This window comes from Mycteria americana, chromosome 1 (assembly GCF_035582795.1).
Source record: "Mycteria americana isolate JAX WOST 10 ecotype Jacksonville Zoo and Gardens chromosome 1, USCA_MyAme_1.0, whole genome shotgun sequence".
Classification (NCBI taxonomy): Eukaryota; Metazoa; Chordata; class Aves; order Ciconiiformes; family Ciconiidae; genus Mycteria; species Mycteria americana.
Window position 1 is genome coordinate 57852946 of NC_134365.1, and position 21031 is coordinate 57873976.

At 55.3% G+C, this 21031-nt stretch overlaps 1 protein-coding gene across 2 annotated transcripts; it reads right to left on the minus strand.

Moving 5' to 3' along the window:
- Positions 1–2516: 2516 nt before the first annotated feature.
- SYNGR1 (synaptogyrin 1) lies at positions 2517–19506 on the minus strand. Of its 2 annotated transcripts, none has more exons than XM_075500427.1 (4): positions 19286–19506; positions 7480–7717; positions 5857–6002; positions 2517–3393 (listed from the first exon to the last, which is right to left on the minus strand). In XM_075500427.1, the coding sequence occupies exons 1-4, from the start codon at positions 19382–19384 to the stop codon at positions 3175–3177; spliced, it is 702 nt and encodes a 233-aa protein (XP_075356542.1). In that variant the 5' UTR covers positions 19385–19506; the 3' UTR covers positions 2517–3174. The 2 variants fall into 2 exon arrangements, with proteins under 2 accessions (XP_075356542.1, XP_075356551.1); XM_075500436.1 differs by having other exon boundaries at positions 3250–4674.
- Positions 19507–21031: the final 1525 nt, after the last annotated feature.

A 21031-nucleotide genomic window follows, 5' to 3' on the forward strand; every position in this document is an offset into this window, starting at 1 on the left:
GAAGTGCCTCAGATAAGATAACCAACCCTTTGGGTAGGTCTGTATCTCTCATCAGCTGCAGAACCAGCCAAATACCACTGGAAATTGCACTTTAAAGAGCTACATGCAAACAAGGAGAGTCCCGCCTCAAGGTCTGTCACCACCAACCCTCCACTGCAAAGGCTAAAAGCAAGTCAACCCAAGAAGAGTATGCCTTCTCCCGTGAGCAAAAGCAAGAAGTTGCCCAAGTATCTACTGTTATAGTGTCCCCTGCCACACCAATGCCTTTCCTATAACACAAAGCAAGGAGGAAAGGGACAGAGAGATGAGCAGTAACCCAGGATGAAGCCACCTGGCTCATCTCTCACTGAAGTGAGAGCTCTGAGGGGGAGGCTCATTCCTACCTCAAGCCCACCAGAGCCCATCAGCTGGTTACATGAGGGAAGCAAGCCAAAGAGGATAAAGAAAAGCTTGCTCATTAGTCAGCCCCAAATGGTGCTCAGCCATCTATGTAACTCTGACGGGAGAAGGGACATGTAAACTGCTTCCATGCTACACCCCAAAACAGAGCCCCAGGTAGACCCCCCACGTATGGTCCGTACCTCTCCTCATGCGCCTGGTCCCTCACCCCCTCACCGAGGAGAGGGGACAGGTGATGGGCAGTTCCTCCCAAAAAATACAACACATTTTTGTGCTGAGGGCTGGTTATTTATAGCCTCCTCCTCCTCTTGGTTCCCTCCCCAACACCCAAAACGAAAGCACGAAGGATGACACAGATGAGTTTGGGTGAGTATTAGTTTTTCTCCTCCTCCACCTCGTCGTTCGTTCTTTCCTCTCCCCCAGCAGGGGAGACAGACTGGAGGGAGCTCCCCCCACAGCCACAATCATAACGAACCTCTCTCAATAAAGTAACCCCCTCCCAAGCCTAAATATTAGGCTAAGCCCACAGAAAAAGAAGCCCGAGGGGCTTCCCTCCAAAAAATACCCCTCCTATTTACAGTATTGCTTTCACTCTCAGACACAGAGCAAGGGATGTGTGCCCGGTCCCTCCTGGTGCGTCCATGGGGCTGGCTGGTCCCCCTCTCCCATCCTCACCAGTGGTTAACCACCAGCGAGGGGGGGCAAGCCACGGGGAGTACAAGCCATGGGGAGAGCCACCGGCAGCACAAGTCTGCTGGTGCGGGCAGGTAGAAACGGTGCCTATATACAGCGGAGAACAACTGCCCCCCGCTTCCCCCTTGGGGCCTGCAGCTCTACGTTTTTCTACCCCTTGCCTATCCTTGTGGGGCAGGTGGAGAGGAGTCATGCTGGGAAGAGGGGAAGGACTGTTAGCCTCGGTGTCCTCCAGACGAGATGTTTACACAACCACACAGTAGACCTGTGTCCCGTCCTCCTGACTCCTAAGGGTGCTACGGGGAATAGGCTGGACATTCCAGGGAAGCACCTAGGGATTTTGGATCTGTTCCTGATCTCTGCTACTGGGGCCAGCATTGTGTGGAGCAGGGTGGCTGCCCAGGGGATGGAGCTCCTCACTGCTGCAAGACCTACCCTGCTTCTTGTGCTCTGAGAGATGTCTGTGCTGGGGAGAATTGTCCAGGTGGCTATTGCTGAATTATTTCCCTTTAGGGACCGTCTTCACGCATAGACATTACTTCTATGCTGGAATAAACAGTGTGCTTCCAGAGCCGTGTCTTCACTTGAAGCAACATCACGAGGAGTGTGGAATGATGTCCACACGAGCTCTATCTGAGAGTCACTGCTGCCACCTAGGTGAGGCTTTGCAGACAGCCAGGGTCTGAGATGCTGCGGAAGACGCACTAAGGTATAGTCTATGGCAAGTACAGTGAGATCAGTTTTCAGAGAGCTCAGTCCGGCCCCAACCAATTCTCTGCACACCAAGACCTCCTCCCTATCTGAATGGGAGGCAAAGCGCAGCCGCGCAGGGCAGGACCCTTCCCCGCTTGGTTGCACCCCTGTGCGAGAGCCAGATGCGTGCTGGCCATCCCAGCAGCGGCATTTCTTTCCGGGGGAGTCCCGCTCCATTCCTGTGTGCTACAAAGGTGGTGTCAGCAAGAGGCTTTGCACTGCGGTAGCAGAGGAACGGAGGAGGGTTCAGCAGGACCAGAGGAGCGAAACTGGCTCGCTTCTCCTCCTTCTGCCCAGGGTGAAATGGCAAAGCTCTCCTCTCCCCATTGAACCAGCTGGGGATGAGGGCTCTCAGGGCCCCCTAGAAGCCCACCTCCTCCATCCTTCCTCCCACAGGGACTGCGCCTGGGGGCCAGGGACTGGGCATGGCTCCCCTCCTGCCTCACTAAACACTGGTCTGAGAAGAGTGGCGAGCAGGACGTACAGGCGAGGGGAACCACCTCCATCTCAATCCAAGGCGGCTGGGGAAGGAGTGACTCTCGTGGCACTGCCCCTCTGCTCTGCCGAGTCTCTTGCTGTAACCTACAGACGTGCCTGTGGTTGTTGATTGTACCTGCAAATCTTGCTCCTTCCCTTCCCATTTTATCTCTTTGTGCCCACCCCCCCCCAATACCACTTCTCCCCAAACCCTCTAAAAATAAAGCACCCCTCCCTCACTAGTGGGTGGGAGAGAAGAGCCCCCCCGGCTTTGCACAGGGGATGCCATTCCTGCTCCCCTCCAGCCCCCCTCCATCCTTGCATGCCTGCATGCTGACTCCAACACCATCCCCCTCCCTGAGCCACCAGGCCCTCCAGCCCAATTCGGATGCTCCCACATCTACTCCAGCCTTTAGTGACACCGTCTGTTCTAGGAAGGTCCCCGGTCCCTCTCACCCCTTTCCTTCTGCCTCCAGCACCCTCTCCCCTGCCCTGCTGGTGCCATCGCCCCTCTCCTGCCCTCCGGCCAGACTCTGCCCTCCGCAGCAAGGCAGGAGGGAGAGGAGGGAAGGGGGGACCTTCCTCTCACAACGCAGTGACGGATTTTGCAAGAATTTGGTTCTGGCGGGTAGTTTTGGGGGGAGGAGAAGGAAGAGGTGATGGGGGAACCTTTTTTTCTTCTTTTTCCTTTTTTAAAAACGATAAATAAAAACAGATGACCCAGAAGGCTGGAGCATAGCTGAGAGCCACCTCTTGTGCCACTACGCACGTGTCTGGTTTGTGCCTCGGCTTTCTGCCGGCAGTGGGAAAGGGGGCAGAAGGGAAGGGGGAAGGGAAAGGGGCATCGGTGGCTCAGTAGTTCTGCGTTTGGTACCCCTGTGTCTCGGTGTCGAAAGCATCTGCCGGAGGGGGCTGCTGGTACGTCCCCACTGCATCTGTAGCATCCTCCTCGTTCACGTAGGGAGCGTAAGGCATGCCGGAGTCCTGGCTTGGGTCCATGTAGTCCTGGGAGAAGAGGGCCGAATCGGCACCCAGCCGGAAACGCTGATACGCCAGGAATGCCTGGCCCACCTTTAAGGGAGGAGGTGGAGGGAAGAGATGGGAAGCAGAGAGGGGAGGGGAGAAAGAGAGGGGGAACGTACCGAGAAAGAGAAACAAACAAAAGTGGGGTTAGTAGTGGTTACGGATTAGTGTGTGAAGCCCACCTGGAAGATCGCTGGTGAAAAACCCCCGAGAGCATGGAGGTTCAAGCTGCCCCACAGAAAGCGCAAGCCCACGTGGAGAGAGGAGGGCTGGGCAGGGATGGCTGCGAGCCCATCGGCTGCGTGCAGCCTGCCGGGGCTCCCTGCTGCCTCTGGGACGTGCTGGGCACCTCCTGCCTGGCGGTGGGGTTTCACCGACATGGCACAGGTCTCAGAGGCTCAGACAGCCTGTGGTTATCCCGTTCAGACCTTCCTGCCCCTGGGAAAGGCAATCTGCCTCAGCTCCACTGCAGAAGGTTCATCTGCCGGGCTGGATGTATGCAGCCATTTTGCCTGCAGAGGCCAGGAATGAGAGCAGGATTTGACCTGGAGTAGCGAGGTAGTGGTCATGCCCCATAACCCCTTCACTGGCCAACATCTGCATGGTGCAGCACAGACCTTGGGAAGGAGCAGCAGGAGGCGAGGTGGCTGCTCCCCAGACCAGGGCACCGTTAGCAAGCGTACTGCTGCCTCCCGCCCCAGGCACTGCAGGCAGGATGCCCTTTGGTGGACTGAGGGAGCCCGGGCACGGGGTTCAGCATCGCGGACCCCAGCAGGCACAGTTCGTCATCCCAGAGCATCCCTGATAGGAGGTAAGCGGTCTAGTAGGTGACAGGTTAGAGGTTTTTGGGGAATGAGGGCTGGGCGAAATGGAGGAGATACAGTGGTGGGGGCAGAGGGCATCTCCTGGCTGAAGTATTAGGTCTGAGCAGTCACCAAAAGAAAGGCACAGCGGTGTTACGCAGCATTAGTTAGGGTACACGTGAGGAAGAGAAGGGGGCAGAGGAGGAGGAGGAGAAATTGCCGGTTCCAACTCCACAGAGGGAGATCCCTCATTCAGTGGACAACCTGGCCCGCTCTGGTTCAGTGGCCCATCTCTTCCCACCCCGTGCCCTGCCGTGACCACACATGGACACCTGTGGTCAGGGCGTTGGAACCGTCTGTGCTCAGTAACCTCCTCCAGCTGCATCCCTCCACCTCTTCCCCCAAATTCCCCCATCAGTGAGGGGCACTAAGGCAGCAAGGACGGGGAGTTAGGGAACAGGGTGTTGTATTCTTCCTGAAAAGTAATTTCTCTGAGTCTCCGGAAAGCCAGAAATGTGAGGAAGCCCTGTGAGGAGAGAAAGGGGTGTGGGGAGGAGAATCAGTAAGGAAGAGCAAACCGGAGCATTTGATTGAAATAAAAACCCCAAGGAACCAGAGGAAGATAATGCCTATTTAGCCACTTGCAAGCCCATGCATCGGGGAGGACCACTGCAGGTGGTGGCACCTCAAAAAAGGTCCTGGGGGACCCCTTGAAAAAGCCTCGCTCCTCATCACACCTTCTGCTGGAGCTTGCGAGCGGCCTTCGGCAGCACTCGAGTGCAGGATGCCGCTCGTGGGGGGACACACACGCTGCTGTCCCTTGCCCCCACTTGGTGTCAACTTGGCGAGGGTGCTGACTGCACAACCCTTTGCAGCCCCCCTTCCTCTCTGATAGCTTCGTGGTCTTACGGCACCCTTCCTACCTGGCCCCTGCCCAGTGTTAAGGCCCATAGGAAGAGGAGAAGATAAAGCCACAAGGATTTACGCATGGAGACTGGCCTAAAATGCTTTCCTGCTTGGCACTATCCTGTCACTTCAGACAAAAAACACTTGGGCTTGGTGCTTTCAGAGACAGGAGGAAATCGTTTGGGATATTTATATTGCACACCACAGGTTTTTTCCAGGAAACTAGCAATAAAGAACTGCTGGGGAAAGGGCAGTCTCAAGAGACAGCACCATCACCTTCCTAAGAGGCGACCCAGTGAGGCAGCACTGCAGTCGTGGGTGCAGACGGAGAGCCCAGACGGACGTCGACCACAGCCTCTTGTGGCCACTGATGACATTCACGTGATGGGAACAAAGCAGGGAGGGAGATGGGTGCAACCTCTGGCTTGGAGCTCCCTTCTTTGCTTAGTGTCTGTGAGGTGAAAATGCTGTTAAAGTCCTCTGACACACAGGCAAAATGATGCCTGGGGAGCTGGCTTGTCCAAGGTCATATTAGAGGTTTGTCAAGGACACTCCTTACTGGGATATGGGACCCTCTTTCCCATTGTGCTTATTAATACTCTAGCACCTTCTTCCATCTAAGTTTTTGAGTCCTTGTTTCCCAAGTTTACCTCCTAACCACCTCCCCTCCTGCTTTTCCTTCTCAGAAGCCATGTGAACTGACATCTCAGAGGGAATCACTCTTAGCCAGTCGCCTTCCATTCCCCACAAGCTAATACAGCGCAGAGGACATGTGATCCAACATCACGGCTGCTGTACTCACCCAGGTGAAGATGGAGAAGAACGAGAATGTGATGGCTGCTCGGGCTGCATCCCCTCCCTCATTCATTGGGTTGTGCTCTTCTTTTGAAGCTTGCCACTGGTTGGTCAGAAAGCAGAAGCCAACGAACCAAAGAAATGCCCAAAAGGCTGGGATGGACCACCACCAGCATGCCAAAGGGGGAGGGGAGAGACATCAAGAAGGTATGTGTGAACAGAACATAAACACATCATGTTTCTGTGAAAACTTCAACCCCACAAGACCCACCAGTGTGTTGCAGATGGGGCCAAACTCTGACTGCGCAGCCTGTCTAAGCCCAAGCGAGCTAGCAGGCTTGCTGACGGCTAAATTGTCAAGGTGACGGTAGGTGTCGGCAGAAAGTACCTCAAGAGAGTTCATTTGCTTGTGTTTGATCACAGGACTTGCATTTGGCCTTGGGAGGGAGCCTGAAGGGCTTCCAGTAGAGGAGTGATCACCTGGGCTCTCTGAAACAGCCACTGCTTCGCAACCCTGTCCTGCAAGGACAAGCGAAGAGCAATTCCTTCCAAGGGAGCTGCAGAAGAGTGGGAAGCAGCCGGCCTGCAGGTGCACAGAGAACCGGCCTTTGCTCAGGACAGCACAGGCTAAGGGACTCACACGAGGAAAGGTGCTGAAGGACCATTAACACGCTGCACCCCCAGGAAAGGGGTGAAGGTAGGGGGGAGCCCCAAGTCCAGACTGGCAGCTGGTGGGGAGGAGCGGGACTCACCCTCTCTGCCAGGCGCAGCCAGATACCCGGCAGCGAGGGAAACGGGCATCCCCAAGTGGCAGCAAGACAGGGCCCAGTCCTTCCGCTTCTCTTGTTAGCTGTACACAGGACTGCTAGGCAAGGGGCTAACCGTGAACAAACTTGCAAGCCAGAAGTCCTAAACAAGTTCAGGTGCTGCACCTGATCCTGCTCTCCCTCCACTCGTGGCCCCTTTGACAAACTGTGGGGGGACCCTGATGCGGAGAAGTTTGCCCGTATGGCCAGAGTAAGCCAAGAGAGCGATTCAGGATCCCAGCACGAGAGCAAAGCTCCTCCTCACGCTGCTGCTGACTGGCTTTACACATGCACACACACGTGCACCATCGCTCTGTCCGTCACTTCAACACACTACTGGGGATGGAGAGATCTGACTGTAAGTTAGAATAATCCTCAGGGCTAGATGAGGTCCTGCACAGCTATTCACGTGGGGAATGCCAGGTAACCTAGGAGGACTGGTTTAGTCAGCCTGCATGAAATCCTCAACATTTTTTAATGTTAAAATATATGGGGTTCAATCACCTGGAGCTGGAAAAGAAGGAAGTACCATCTCCAGAGGCATCAACACTTGGCCTTAGCAAGCGCAAGCATGCAGGGAGGCAAGACCTGCTGAGCCTAAAGGGCTCCCTGAGCTACGCCTATGGAGAACAGCAGAGAGGCATCAGCCAGACTGGCTGAGAAGAAGAGAAAGGGAAAGGAGAGAGAGAGGAGGCCTGAGAGAGTAAAGAACCCAAAGACCTCCCTGCAAGCAGGAACCTGGCCTGCGAGGTGGCAGAAGCTCCCTCCCTCTCCCTTGCCGGCAGAGGAGAGAGGCATTATGGCCAACCGGCCAGGAAGCTCACCCGAGACTCCGATGTCCGAAAGCACTGCCTTCTTGCGGTCCTTGACGCTGCTGATCTGCGGAAAGTAGGCATCTAGAGCCAGGTAAAGAAGGCAGCTGAGGAAGGCGAGGACACCCACGGTAATGCCATAGTTGCAGGCATTGCGATTGCGGTTGAAAATGCAGTGCTCTTGTGTCTCGTCCGGGCGGTTCACGTATCCTTCATTGACAATGGAGCCGAACACCACGATGGAGAACACCTGGTGGGGAGGGAGGCAGGAGACACATCAGGGCAAGCCCCATCTCTGTGGACCAGCACAAAGGAGCTGAGCTTTGTGCAGGACAGCCGCCCTTCGCAGCAACTCTCTGCTCTGCTGAGCTCCCGTCCCGCTGCCTTGCCTGGGCTGTAGCCACAGATAATTTACCGGGGAGACAGTCTTATTTTATTTCTGAGGATTAACTTAAAATAGGACACTTTTAGATTGAGCCTTTTTATCCGTCTGATCTAAAGCGACGTAAAGCAGTCGGAGTCTGGAGTAAGGGTGGCTTCCCACAGACACACAGGGAGGTGATGTGGAGTGTAAACTGGGATATGGTTTTGGTGCGGGTGCCGTCGTACAAGGGCTCCAAGTAGTGGAAATCCTCTTAGTCTGCACTTATTCTCCCACCCACTCCTTTCCCTTCTAGGAATTCATTGTTTCTACCACGCATTTGTTCACTAATTTTATCTATCCAGCTACTACGCTCTTTTCCCCATCCTCCCTCCCACAATCCACAGCTCTGTGGCTTTGTTCTGCCGTGCTCCCGCTCTCCCCATCTCCCTACACATCACATACCTCTCTCCACCAGTTTTCCATCAGCCCAGCCCATGACACCACCTATCCTTCTGCCCACTTACCCGTACGCCGACACCCTCCAACCTTCCCCAAGGATTTCATGGGCCAAACATCTCCCCTCCAGGTCCACCTGGCAGGGTCACCATGAGTCTTCCCTACCCGTCACTGCCACTGCGTGTTATTTTAAATCGGGTAGAATTAAGGATGAGTCCAGGTAGAAATGCCATAATCCGCAGTTGCCAATCTGATCTTTGCTCACAGGCTTACCCTTCATCTCCTGCCACAAGGCCGTCCCTCTTTGACATGGCAGGTTCACCAAAGCAAAGAGCTATTTACAGCAGCCCCAGTCCTGCATCTCAAATAAATAGCTTCCCCTTGCAGCCACAGGAGAAAGAGGGGAAGATTAAGGCGGCACGTACAGATTTTTCTTTGCAGGGCATCTTGAGACCCTTGGCAGGAACAGCTTGCCTGCAGCCTGCCTGCAAGGGCCGCTGGCAGATGGGAAATGGGACCTCAGGCATAGGGTGAACATACATATGACGTGCACTAGGACGTCACCGGAGCACTCTGCTAGCCTGGGAACTGTCTGCGCAACAGGAGCCCGGCACCCGTGGAACCGCGGCCCAATCCCCGAGGAGAAGCAGCACACGAGAAGATGAGGTGGCCAAGTCTCCTGCAGGGAGTGGAGGTAGGTCTGAGGCTTTGCTAGGTCAGAAGGACCCCAGTAGCACTTAACCCAACCAAGCACGGGGAGAGCACACGGCAGACAACCTAGAAAGTGGAGAAGCAGCTTTGTGAACGCAGGGAAAATTAACTGTTGATTAATACCAACCTGATACACCATCTATCATCAGTGAGGTTAGATGCCCGAGATCCGCAGCACAGAGCTCTGCTGTTTGACCCATGGCATCAAGAACCAGGGGAAAAACCTTACTCACGGCCCCTGACAGCCCTTGGACAGATACTCAACGCTGACCACATTTCAGCTGCCAAACTCTAACAAGTATCCGCTGACGCCAATACTATTTTTTCACCCCAAAGCTCATAATTGGGTCACGCTTGGGTTGCTGACATTGGGCATATTTTTGACACACTAGAGCAAACTAAAAAAGCTGGAAGCCGGTGCTCCTAAGTGTGGGGTCTGTATGGGTTCTCTGAAAGTTCACAAGAGCTTTTTAAGCTTGGAAATAAAACAACTGATTTGTCCTCCTCCTCATTCTTCTGAAAAATAGAGATTGATCATACTTTGCAGAAATTACCCGTGAAAACCAAAATCAAATAAAAATCTCTTCTGCCTGGAGCAGAGGTTTGGTCTTCAAAATTTCGGCTTGCATAGTTGGGAAAGGCAGCAAAATTGCACACAATTACAGCCAGGCTCTTTCAGTGGGGAGTCTGGCACAATTTCTCAACAGGCTTTGCCGACAGGTCTGCCTAGGACCATCGGCAGTAACGCTGTGTTCCTCTAACCTGAGGGGGAGCTGACAGACTCCTTGAAGTGACGTCCCGATGCGAGGCTGCGACCAGCACCGATGCTGCCACCTGAAGTACCAGCCTCCTTATACTGGGATTACCAAGTGGGTGCCCCATCTTCCATAGCATTAGACAAAAGGAATAGCTTCTCTTTGGAAGATGAGAAACAGCCTCAAAAGTGCCATAGCCTGGTGTTCAGTTTTGGTTTAGGGCTCAAAACTGGTAACATGGCAATTCCCTGAGCCAGGTCGACCCTTGCAATGAGCTGTATTGCGTGTCTCCGTTTACTCAGTTGGGATGAATGAACTTCTGTAATGGCCTCTCCCCAGAGACACCTCTGTTTACTCTGCTCATAACCTGATACACGTCTTCCCTCTGCTCTTATCTTTGGGTTTGCTGCTGGCCTGTAAGAGCTCTCATCTGCGAGTGAAGAAGCAGAATCATTCCTTTTTGCATTTGCCCCTTTATACCTCTGTTGGGCCTTCGTGACGACACAGCTCAGAGTCACGAGATCAGAGGGACATCTCCCTCTCCCTAAAATTTCAAGCAGAGGTGGCATTCCTAACTTGCTTTCTCCATCTTCCATCAGCCAAGATGCCACAACTTCTCTCCTATGAAGACAACCTGTTTTACAGCCTGGAGATGCCCAAGGTATGATTTACTGGCAAGCTTCTGATCTTAGGAGTTTTCTGGGGAGGTTCCACTCGGGGTATTCTCGGTAAGCAGAACAAGTCACTGCAGATGCTTACCTTCTGTGTCCTGAAAGAGCCACTCCAAAGTACTCCTTGTCCTTAGGAAAGCCTTTTATGGACCAAAGCACAGTAGCTTAAGGGATGTCTCCTTCTATCCATGTTTCCCTCACTACTGGTATCAGCTCTGGTCCATGCTCTGCTCGCTGGTGCTGCAGAGAGGACAAGGTTACTGGCAATGGAGGGGGTTTGCTCCCTTGGCCAGCCTACCACTGCCCTCGTAGCACAGCAAAACACCATGAGGATCTGCTGTGGACAGAAGCCTTGAGCTGGACTGGGTAACAGAGGTTGGGCAAGAACGGGCAGGCTCAAAACAGAGGTTTCAGACTGACAGGCAGAGCTGGACAGAGGCTGGAGAAAAGGCGATCACTGCTGCTGCCGACAGGCAGCATCACCCATTTTATCTCCGTGATGTCTGTACCCAGAAGCTGTTGCGACACGTGGACAGACAAACAATTTTCTAGAAAAAATCATAATTATGAGAGCCCAGATCTTGCAGCCCTCAGGAAAAACTGTTGCAGACTTAATCCATGGCAGCTACTTCTTGTCAGTAAGGGGGCGGGTGGGTGGAAGTTCACTGACGTAGCAAGTCATCTTAGAAAGAGCAAATATTTTTTTATTTCCTTGATTTCACAATCCGTGCCCATGCAAAGATGATCCAGGCAGCAGGTGCAGTACGAATGCTGCCTGGATTATAAAGAAAGCACCAAGTCTGCAAGGATGAAGCATTTACATTCCCGTTCCCATCACATCTGCAGCACTTCTTAAGAAATGCCAGCTACCAGCAGCACTGGCACAAGCCTCTTGCCCCTCTCTGTTACCACTGCTTGTTCCTTCTACCCGTTTGGCATAGCAAATCCTCACTGCACAAGGCCTTGCCTACAGCCACTAATAAAATGGTGCAAAATACACATGCAGCTGTGAAGAGGAGGCGAGGAGAAGATGGCAGGAGCCTTCTCCTGACTGAGCACTGAGAGGCAGGGAAGTGACTTGTCCGAAGGCAGACAGGAGGTGGGCGCACAGCCCTGCATCCCGATGCTCCCAAACGCAGCCCGACCTTCCGCTCCGCGGAGGGAGATCATTAGCCTCTTTCCTACGCTTGGCGACGAAAACCAGCCAGCCATCCCCAGCTTTGTGCACCTCAGCGGCCTCATTTCTTCAGCGAGGCTGTTTAAGTCAGTTAACAGGACTTGAAGTAACTAGATTTTTAGGCTGAGAGGGTTTCCTTAAGCCTACAAGAACGATGTTAACTGGGCAGGCGTGTGGCCTGTCTGGAGGTGCGCATTTAATAAGCAGTAATATATTCGGCTACGCTCAAAAAAAAGGGACAGAAAACAGCACGTGGAGAAGATCTGACCAACTCAGCGTTGCTGCTGGGACCTGGCTTTTCTCGACTTCACTGCTCCTTAAACATCTCATCCACGTAGGTTGTTGCAATGATTTTCCTAGACTTCTGTTTTTGTCAAAGAGCTCCGAGACACCGAGCAAAGCCCAGAGGCAGGCACTTTGCAAACCTGACAGAGACAGAGCAGCTTGCCAAAAGACACAGCAAAAAGAACGTAATGCTGAGCACTGCAGGGAGGAGACGGGGAGAGGCTGAGCGTTTCCCTGTCCCGGTTTCTCAAGGGCCTTGTGCTGGCCATGACAGGCGTGTAAGGGCTCACTACAGCAAGAAAAGCGCAGAACAGGCAAAAGGCTGCATCCCACCATAAAAGACCTTTTTTTTTTTCTCTCACTGAACTGGGTGATCTGATTTTGCCAGAGGCAAAGGCAAGAGATGAGCCCTCAGAGAGGCCGTCCGGTCCCTCCACACCTCCCTGCTGCAGGGTCAGCCCTGCAGAAAGCCCGGCGAAACCTCCTGAGCACCACGTGAGGCTTTCCACCACGCTGCCCATCCCCAGCTGTGCATCAGTCGCTCCTGAGCATCATGTGATGGATGCACAGCACGGCCAGCCTCCAGCAGTGCACTAGGATTTTCCTGTACCTCATCCCAGGAATTTGTCACGCTGCCTCCTGACTTCATCCCCGAGATCCCCACGATGGCTGTAGCGGGGATGAGGCTGAAGAGGGTTTCTGTCGAGCTGCCTGCTTGGGCTTGCCGCGGTGCCCTCTGGTTACTGGCTCTGTCGCACTGCGTGTTGCCTCTCCCTCTCCCAAACCCCCTTTTTATTCTGTTATGGAGAGGAAATAGCTTGGTGGCATAATATTCCTTGTGGGACTTCAAATCAAATCCACTTCGGGCAGAATGAAGCAATAACCTCTTCTGTGTCTGATCTGGTAATGACCAGGAATAAATCTGTTTAAAAAGAAAGCAAGAGCGGGGGAGAGTGCAAACGATAAACTGGCAGAGATGATCTGGCTTTCATTTTCATTCAGCTACTCACAAATGGAGTCTCTGGAAAGCTTTGGAGAGCCCTGCACAGACATGGTTTATTATTATTATTATCATCATCATTAAATCTACTTGTATTTAGTTCATTTTGAAGGAAACATATGCAGCTTTTGATACGCATGGGACTGGCAGCTTGGAAACAGGCAGCCTCTATTTATTCCCTCCAGCCGGCACCATGCAGGCAGCAAACGACTCCTGCCCACAGTCTCGATGGCATGTCTGAGCCCTGCGCGGGTGCTAGAAGGGGCCAGCCTTCCCCTATCCACTTGTACCCGACTCCCCTGAGCACGGGACGGGGGAAGAGCACGGGTACGCCAGCAGCTCCCTCCCAGCCCACCCTCCCTGGCCAGCAGCCACGTGGCACCAGCTCCGCAGCTGGGGCTGAGCCGGAGCAGGTGATGGAAAGGAGAAAGGCTCCGCATCCCTAATTCCTGCCACGGGATCTGGGACAGGCTTTCCTGGCCAGCCAGCTTTTTTTCACACATGGCTTGGCAGCCGACAGGCTGGCCATTAACCCTTCCGCCTCCCGCCAGACCTGTGCCCGGGTCGATCTTCTCCCCAACAGCAGCCCAAGCCCCGGGTTACGCTGGGGCACCCCAGGAGCCAGCAGCCGGGAAGCCTCCAACGACAGCCAGGCCTGGGCTGAGCAGGGAGGGAGGGAGGGAGGAAGAGCTTTGCAGTGGGAAGATGCCCACTGGTGTAAGAGGAGGCTGTGTCCCAGAGAGCAACTTCAGGAAGCTCCGTCCAGTCCCACAGGACTCTTCTCGTGGTCAAACAGCATCTTCTGTCCCACCGCTGCTAGTGACAGCTCCCCATGGCCACACCTCCGTGGTGGTATCCAGGTCCTTCTGTGCTTTCCAGATGGTGCCTACATTGCCAGCTTGCTGCTCAGCGAAGTGACCGCCCAAAAGTCGCATCTTTTTCCATAAGGAAGAGTTCAGTTTTCTTTCTCGCAACACATCTCTCGCTCCTTGGCTTGGCTGTGCCAACCTAGGTGGAGGACCGCATCCACTGCCACCTGCGTCCGCTCCTCTCTCAGCCACGCTAGTCCTCTCTGCTGCCTTGTCTTGCCACAGATGTTTGCCTTAGCCATGTCTTATCTCCATGCAGTTTCTCTGCTCCTCACCTGTGTGCCTCTCATGTTTTGAAATAGCAGATTACCTACTATTATCTTATTTTTTTGCTCATATTTCTGACTGCCTTTGGTCCTTATGTACTATTTCTCAGATTTTTATCTGCAAATGCCATTAACAAGAGATTTGTTCCTGCTCCAAGATCTTTCCTGGAAATGCTATGCTGGAAACAACGCGACCTGCTGTATCCAACCCCGAAGCACCCCGTGGCTCTGCACCTCTATTGCCATCTTCTGACATGGCCTCTCACCCAATCCCAGCGACAACGATCCCCAAAAAACCCTTTTGAAGCCAACACAAGGAAGGGGATCCCATAAAGAACGGTACCTAGGGCCTGTCCGAAAGCACATGCTTTGAGCCACTGCGTTTCTTTCATCGTGCAGCCAGCGAGCATGGTGGCTGGGGCAAAGATCACATGGAGGAGCAGAGGCAGAGAGCATGAGCTATGGTCCACAAACACGGGGAACATCTCAGCTAAATTTAGCTGGGACAGAAAGAAGGTGGAGGTTGCAGCTGTTTTCAGACTGATGTGGCCCCTGGGCTCTAAGGCTCAGTTTACCTGCCACCGCAAGCCCACGCCTTTGCCTTTCCGGAAGGCAAAGGGCAGCGTGGGGGCAAGAGGCAAAGGGTGTTGTAAGCAGGGCGTCAGCACGATGAGCCAGGACCTGCCGGCAAGGCAAGAGACGGAGCTCCCTGCCACGCTGGGGCTTGCCCCCATCCTCCAGCTTGCAGGCGCCAGCCTGTCATGGCGAGGCTGGGGACACAGTTGCTGTCCTGCCTTGTCCTTGTTGCTTCACCTGCCTTGTCTTCTCAGCCGGAATTGCCTGGGATGTGCCACGCCTGCAGAGACAGGGGACAGCGTTTCTCGTCCTGGCTCAAAACGTCTGCACGCTCCCACCAGCCAGGGGCTGTGGTGGCAACGGCAGCAGGTGATGGAGGAGGAGATGGAGGGCAGGCAGCTCCTCTCCTCGCTGAACCTCCCTCCGGAGGGGCAGTGCCCTTGGCGTCAGAGAGAGATCTGGTGTCTCAATCTGTGTGGCAAGTTTTAATGGGCTGCTTTCCCTGCACGGCTGCAGCTGGAAATACTCTCACGCAAGCCACCTAGCTGGGCCAGCTTCCAAGAAGGGAGTTACTTTTGCCTTGTTAGGCTTTTACATCGAGCAGCGCTTCAGTTTCTCCAGCGAGCAGGTTTCCAAGCAGTCAGGAGCGCCTGGAACAACCTGTTTCAATTAGCATTTTGCTTATTTATGGAGCCAGCTCTACATCCAACGCCTGCGGGTTGCAAAGGAGCCTCCCAGCTCCCCCGCACCGGCTGCGGAGAGCACTGCGGGTCAGGGCACGACGGGATTACGCAGGGATATGCCCACGCTCACCTGCTTTATTTCAAGAACGATCCTGGAGCCACGCACCACAGCACAGCTCTAGCTCGGCGTGGGTCACCCAGCTCCACTAGCTCCAGCTGTTGGGTCGCCTAAGAAGGCTGAATGCAGGTCTATATGTTAAGGTGGTAAAAAACTCACCCATGCACCCATGTCTCGTCTGCTGTGGGGCACCAGTTGTGCAATGCCGCTCAGCTCAGAGCACACCTCCGTGTTGCAGCCGGCGGCAAGCGAAGCGGCACGGCATGGAGCAATGCCTTGGAAGACCAGGACTGGGATTAAACCCCAGCCACCCATCACAACAGGGCAAGCTGCTTGACTTCTCTTCACTGCCACCGGGAATAGGGAGGGATTTGTTCTGCCCTTCCGCACAGAGAGGTGGGGAAGCCTCTGGGATCTTCCAGCAGCACATTGCTTTCATCGGCAAGCCTCAGTCCAGCCAAATCAGCCAAGTCCCCTCACTGCAAGATCCAGATGCCCTTGGAGGCATCCTCAGCAGGGATGCTCAGGAGGGACTGCTCCATAGGGCTGCCTCCCTGTGCTACAAGGTGCTGCTTCATCCAGGCAAGCACATCTGGGGCAGGCAGCAGCAGAGAAATGGCTCGTGCTGAGGCTGAACATCCAAACCTGAGACGGATGCTCTGCAGGACCACCACCGCTCGCCCGCACCCATGCCAGGCAACCTTTCTGTAGCTTACACATACTTACTCTGCTGGGCCTGACCTCCGAAACGCCCAAGAAACCTGAGCTGCCTCACAACACTGTCGCAGTGGTCAGATGCTCCAGAATTGCTAACCTCTTTCCATAGTTTAGCATCCTCCTTGTCAAACCTATCCCATCTCCTCCTCAGCAAGGAGCAACACAGAAGCTTTGGTCGCCCCATCTGCTCCTGATCCTGCAGCTCTCCCTGGAGATTTGCCGCCATCTCAATTGGGCTGCAAACTCCCTGGGCAGGAGCCAGTTTTGCTGCCTGTTGGTAAAAAGCCATATGCACCTCCATGCCATCATAACGTCTGCTAAAAGGCAGCATGACCTGAGCACAAGGTCACTGCCTGGGGAAGCGATCACGAGAATTTCTGCTCTCAGTGAAAGCTCATCACGTGAAACGGGCTGAAAGAGGTCTCCAGCTTGCCCCGGGGAGATGATGGGCCACCCACGCCACGAGCAGGATAAAGGCAAATGAGATCTCAGGAGATGGCAGGCAAGGGGCTTCCAGTGCACGCCAGAGCAGGTGAAAGGAAGGACTCTCAGAGAGATCACAGGGAGGGAGAGCCCTTCGCCACCAGAAGAGTTTGGCTTGTAGAGCCTGGCAAAAGAAAGGCTGAGCGCGGATGCGATCGCAGTCTATAAATATACCCAGGGGAAAACACCAGGGAGGGAAAAGCACCATTTAAGCTGAAGGGCACAAGAGCACAAAAAAGAAGGATAAAAACCCAGCCACGAATAGATTTATGGTGGAAGGCCCTGCCCATTGGAGCCGCTGAACCCTCTCCCAGAGGGAGTGAGAAGGGCAAAAAAACCATGAACTAGTCTTTTTTCAGCAAAGTTCAGCCAATTTATGGAAGGGGCCATAAAGGGTCTGATGCTTGTGACAGCCTTCAATGCCCATGAGGACCCCTCTTGGTCTCAAGTTAAAAAAAAGACCAAAACCACAACTAAATATCTGGGGTGAGCTTGTGGCTCCCCGGCTTTGTGGCAGGAGAGATGCTTGGGAGGACAGACAAGACCAAGCCAGTGGAAAAGCAGGAGAAGGAACTTGTATTTCGGGAGAGAAGAGGTGCACGTGTAGCCTTGCACCACGATGGCCAGGCCAGCCTCCCTCGCTGGACCGCTGACCTGGAGCACCTCCAGCTCCTGCAAAAGGACTTTAATTTCCACGGCCAAGTGAAGTGCCCAGGGTAAATCCTGTTCTGTCCTCTGTCAAGGTCAGACGGGCAGGGGGAAACAACGTGGGGTCCCAAGGAGATGCCAGTCCCCGGGAAGCACTCCTTGCCTGGGGAGACCTTGCAGGGTGCGGAGCTGAGCTCGGCGAGCGAGCTGACAGTGTCCGAGATACTCCAAAGCAGGGTAGGTGCCTAATTAAAAAATAAACATATTTCCTGTTCTCTCTCCCTCACCTGGCACCTCTGGGAAGCCAAAATCCCGCAGTGCTTGGATGAAGGGGAAAAAAAAAAAAAAAACAGACCGAGAGGGAGAGAGAGAAAGAGGAAATTCTGCCACAGAGATTAGCAACGGGAGAGCCTTTGTAGGTCACATCACGTCCATCATCCCCGGGCACGCAGGCTGGCTCCGCTCCACCCGCCCGGGAGCGGGGGCCGAGTGTACCCCCTCGCCGGGTGCCCAGCGGCAGCCCCGGCACGGCCAGCCCGCTCCCGGCGTCATGTGCTGTACCGTAAACAAGCTCAGGCAGATGGATGGACGGACAGACTGCCCGCATTAATCATGTCCTCAGCTGTCTTGGGGCTCTCCGGCCGCCCTCCGAGTCACGTCACCCAGAGGGGACATCACCCACCCAGCCGGGAGCACAAGGGCTGCCTCCCCACTGCCAGCAGCAAGCCGGGCCACATTCCCTTTCCTTCCTCGTTTCCCCCACCTGGCACTGCTTTTATTTTATTTTCCCAAAGCCAGCCTGACACCTCTCCTCCCAGCTCCGGTGCGCATGTGTCTCCTCCGTTCTCTCTCCCTTCCCCGCTCCCAGCTGAGACCTCAATCTCTCCCCCGCCGGCTCGGTGCTGCAGCTCTGGCTCCCTTAATCCCAATGACCTTCTTGCACATACGCGCCGGCCCCACGGGCAGCCATGGGATCGGCGTCACGGAAAGAGGGAGAGACCTTCCCCCTGGCACCCTGCGCCCTCCCACCGCCCCCATTAGACCCCCTTTCCCCCTGCACCCTTCCCCACAAATTACAGAGAGGAAAGCATTACAGGGGAAGGAGGTTGGGGGGGGGTGAGAGGATGAGGATAAAACACAGAGCGACGTCCAGCCTCCATAGCCCCCCCCACAACTTGCCCTGGCACGGCCAGAGCCCAGCGACCCCCAAGCCCCGACCCGCTAGAGAGCCACGCCAGGACTGCGGCATCACCCCCAGCTCCCCCCCGTCACCCCACATCCCGCTGCCTCCCCACGCGCACCATAAACCCACCGGCATGGGGAGTTGGGGGGGGGTTGGGGGGGAGAAGACCCCCACCACCCCCAAAACAGCAGAGATGGAGACGGGGTCACAGTCCAACCCAGCTCACCCCTTCCCTCCCCAGGGAAGAAACCCCAAACCAGAGTGCTGTCACCCCATATGGCCCTATATCTATATGGCCTTATATCCATACACACAGATATATATGTACATACGGCTGTACATCTGTGTGCGCACGCATATATGTGGATATGTATATGGAGATATATACATATGGAGATATATAAACCCAGAGATAGATCCTATATCCAAACGTACATGCATATATACACAGAGATTTAGCCATAAATGCTTATGGAGGCATATACGTATGTATCTCTGTGTGTGTATGGATCTAGATGTGTGGAGACATACCAATGGACATATGCATATCTATATGTGTGGATACATATGCATACACAAGCATATATAAAATACATAATAATAGATATAGATAATAGCACAGAATTGCAATACTATATAATAATATAGGCTATAATATATAACATAATGGTTATATATATATACACACACACACACACACACACGCACGCAGGTATGTAGAAAGGTCGGGGTTGGGGCCGGTGGCGGCTGCCCGCCCCGGAGGGAGCCCCGCGCCCCCCGCAGCCCGGCGGGACGCCCCCCCCGCCCGGTGCCGGTGCCGGTGCCGGGGCAGCCCCCGGGGCCGGCGGGGCCTTACCCAGGAGAGGAGCCGCAGGAGGGTGTGCGGCTGCCGGATGAAGGCGTGCGGGTCGAAGGCGCCGCCGGCTTTCCCCGCTCCGAAGGCGCCCCCGTCCATGGCGGCGCGGGGGTGGGCGGGAGGCGGGCGGGGGGCTCGGCGGGCGGTGCCGGGCTGCGCCGAGCCGTGCCGGGCTGCGCCGAGCCGCGCCGAGCCGAGCCGTGCCTGGCAGCCCGGCGGCGGCGACGAGCCGCGCGCTCCCGCCCACGGGGACGCGCCGCGCCGGCAGCGCGCACCCACCCCTTTTCCCTTCTCCCCCGCCGCCGCCGCCGCCGCCCACGCCACATCGCGGGGCGGGGGGAGTGGGCATGTCTGGGGGGGAGGCGTGGGGTGTCCGTGGGGCAGGAGTGTGAGGAGGGGGTGCTTGGGGGGCGAGGGAGGGCGAGGGCGCGGCGGGTGCCGCATGGGGGTGTGGGGTGTGCTTGTGTGTGAACCCCTCCCCAGGACAGAGGCGCCCCGCCACCACCACAAAGGGAGAGGGAGGCAGGGGTGCTGCCCCGCTTTGTTTTGGTAGGGCCTAGCAGAAGTGCGGGGCCAGCCCCCACCCGCTCACACCCCCTACCCCCGTCACCCCTCTGCCACGCAGCCCGACGCAAGTATTTAGCCGCTTGCAGCCCCCACAGAGGGGGAAGGCTGGCCCCCTTGGGTGAGACCCCGTTATCCGAGGGGAGCGTTCAGTGGTGCTCCCTGGGTGCAGGCAGCTGCCTGCACCCCCGCCGGGCACCTGCTCCCAGGCAGAGGTGCCTGGTGAGCCTCAAAATCGCACTGCAGCAAAGCCTCGGGCTCTCGTTCCTGACACCCCTCGCCCTCCAGGCACCGCGTCCCTGGGAGGGGGCAGCAGGAAAAAGGCCCTTTGCGAACACGGGGAGTCTACATTTTGGTGAGGCCCCTTGACTCCAGGAGGCAGAGACTGCAAGATACGCACCTCGCATCCCTGAGGCTGCAGCCCCGGGGGTCACCTGGGCTTCCCCGGAGTCCACAGTACCACCGTGGCCACCGGCACAGCCAGGAAGGGATGCCTGGGGAGAAGCCACCCAGCCTTAGGGGCGGCTCAAGCTCCCTGGCCTGTGCCTTTTGCACAGAGTAGCTGCGTACCAGCAGTCCGCTGGCTTCTGCAGAGTCCCCGATAATCTATATTAATAGGACCGAAATTAAAAGCAAGCCCTTGGGTTGTAAGGTGGTTCCCTAAGCTCGGCAGCGGAAGCCAAAACTGTTTTGAGTCTGCTTGTCCGCTTCAGCCTGAACACAACTGAAGCCCAACTGCTCAAATGCTTCAGCTGAGCAGAGAATGCTCTGCACCGCGTTTCCACCGGGCATACCACGGGACTCCTCTTGCTCTTCATTATGGAGATACTCAACTCAAGCCAGGCAGAAGCTTTGCTGGAAGCAGCCGGCCGAAGGGCAAGGTGGGAATACTGTGAGCACTCTGTAAGGTCTTACAGCACCAGGACATCTCTGAAGGGCCCAGAAATACAAAAGTTCCTGCGTTGAAAGCTAAATCCCCATGAACTGGGGGAGATGAATGGAAGAGGGGAGATAAATGAAGAGGGGAGAGGTTTGGTTTTGCTAAACAGGTGTCCGAAATGCTCCAGTGTTCTGGATGAACAGGGTTTGGACCCGCCCAAACAAGCCAGGTACGCAGCAAAACCAGCTGCTTCCACTCCGGACCCAGGCAGAGCGATGGTGCTGCACCCGACCATCAGCACG

Excerpts from the sequence above, each read along its gene's own strand:
- SYNGR1 (XM_075500427.1), bottom strand. The coding sequence starts at position 19,384 with ATGGACGGGGGCGCCTTCGGAGCGGGGAAAGCCGGCGGCGCCTTCGAC. Across the intron at positions 7,718-19,285 it reads TCCTGCGGCTCCTCTCCTGG|GTGTTCTCCATCGTGGTGTT; the intron begins GTAAGGCCCCGC and ends CCTCCCCACCAG. Across the intron at positions 6,003-7,479 it reads TTCGGACATCGGAGTCTCGG|CCTTTTGGGCATTTCTTTGG; the intron begins GTGAGCTTCCTG and ends GGTCCATCCCAG.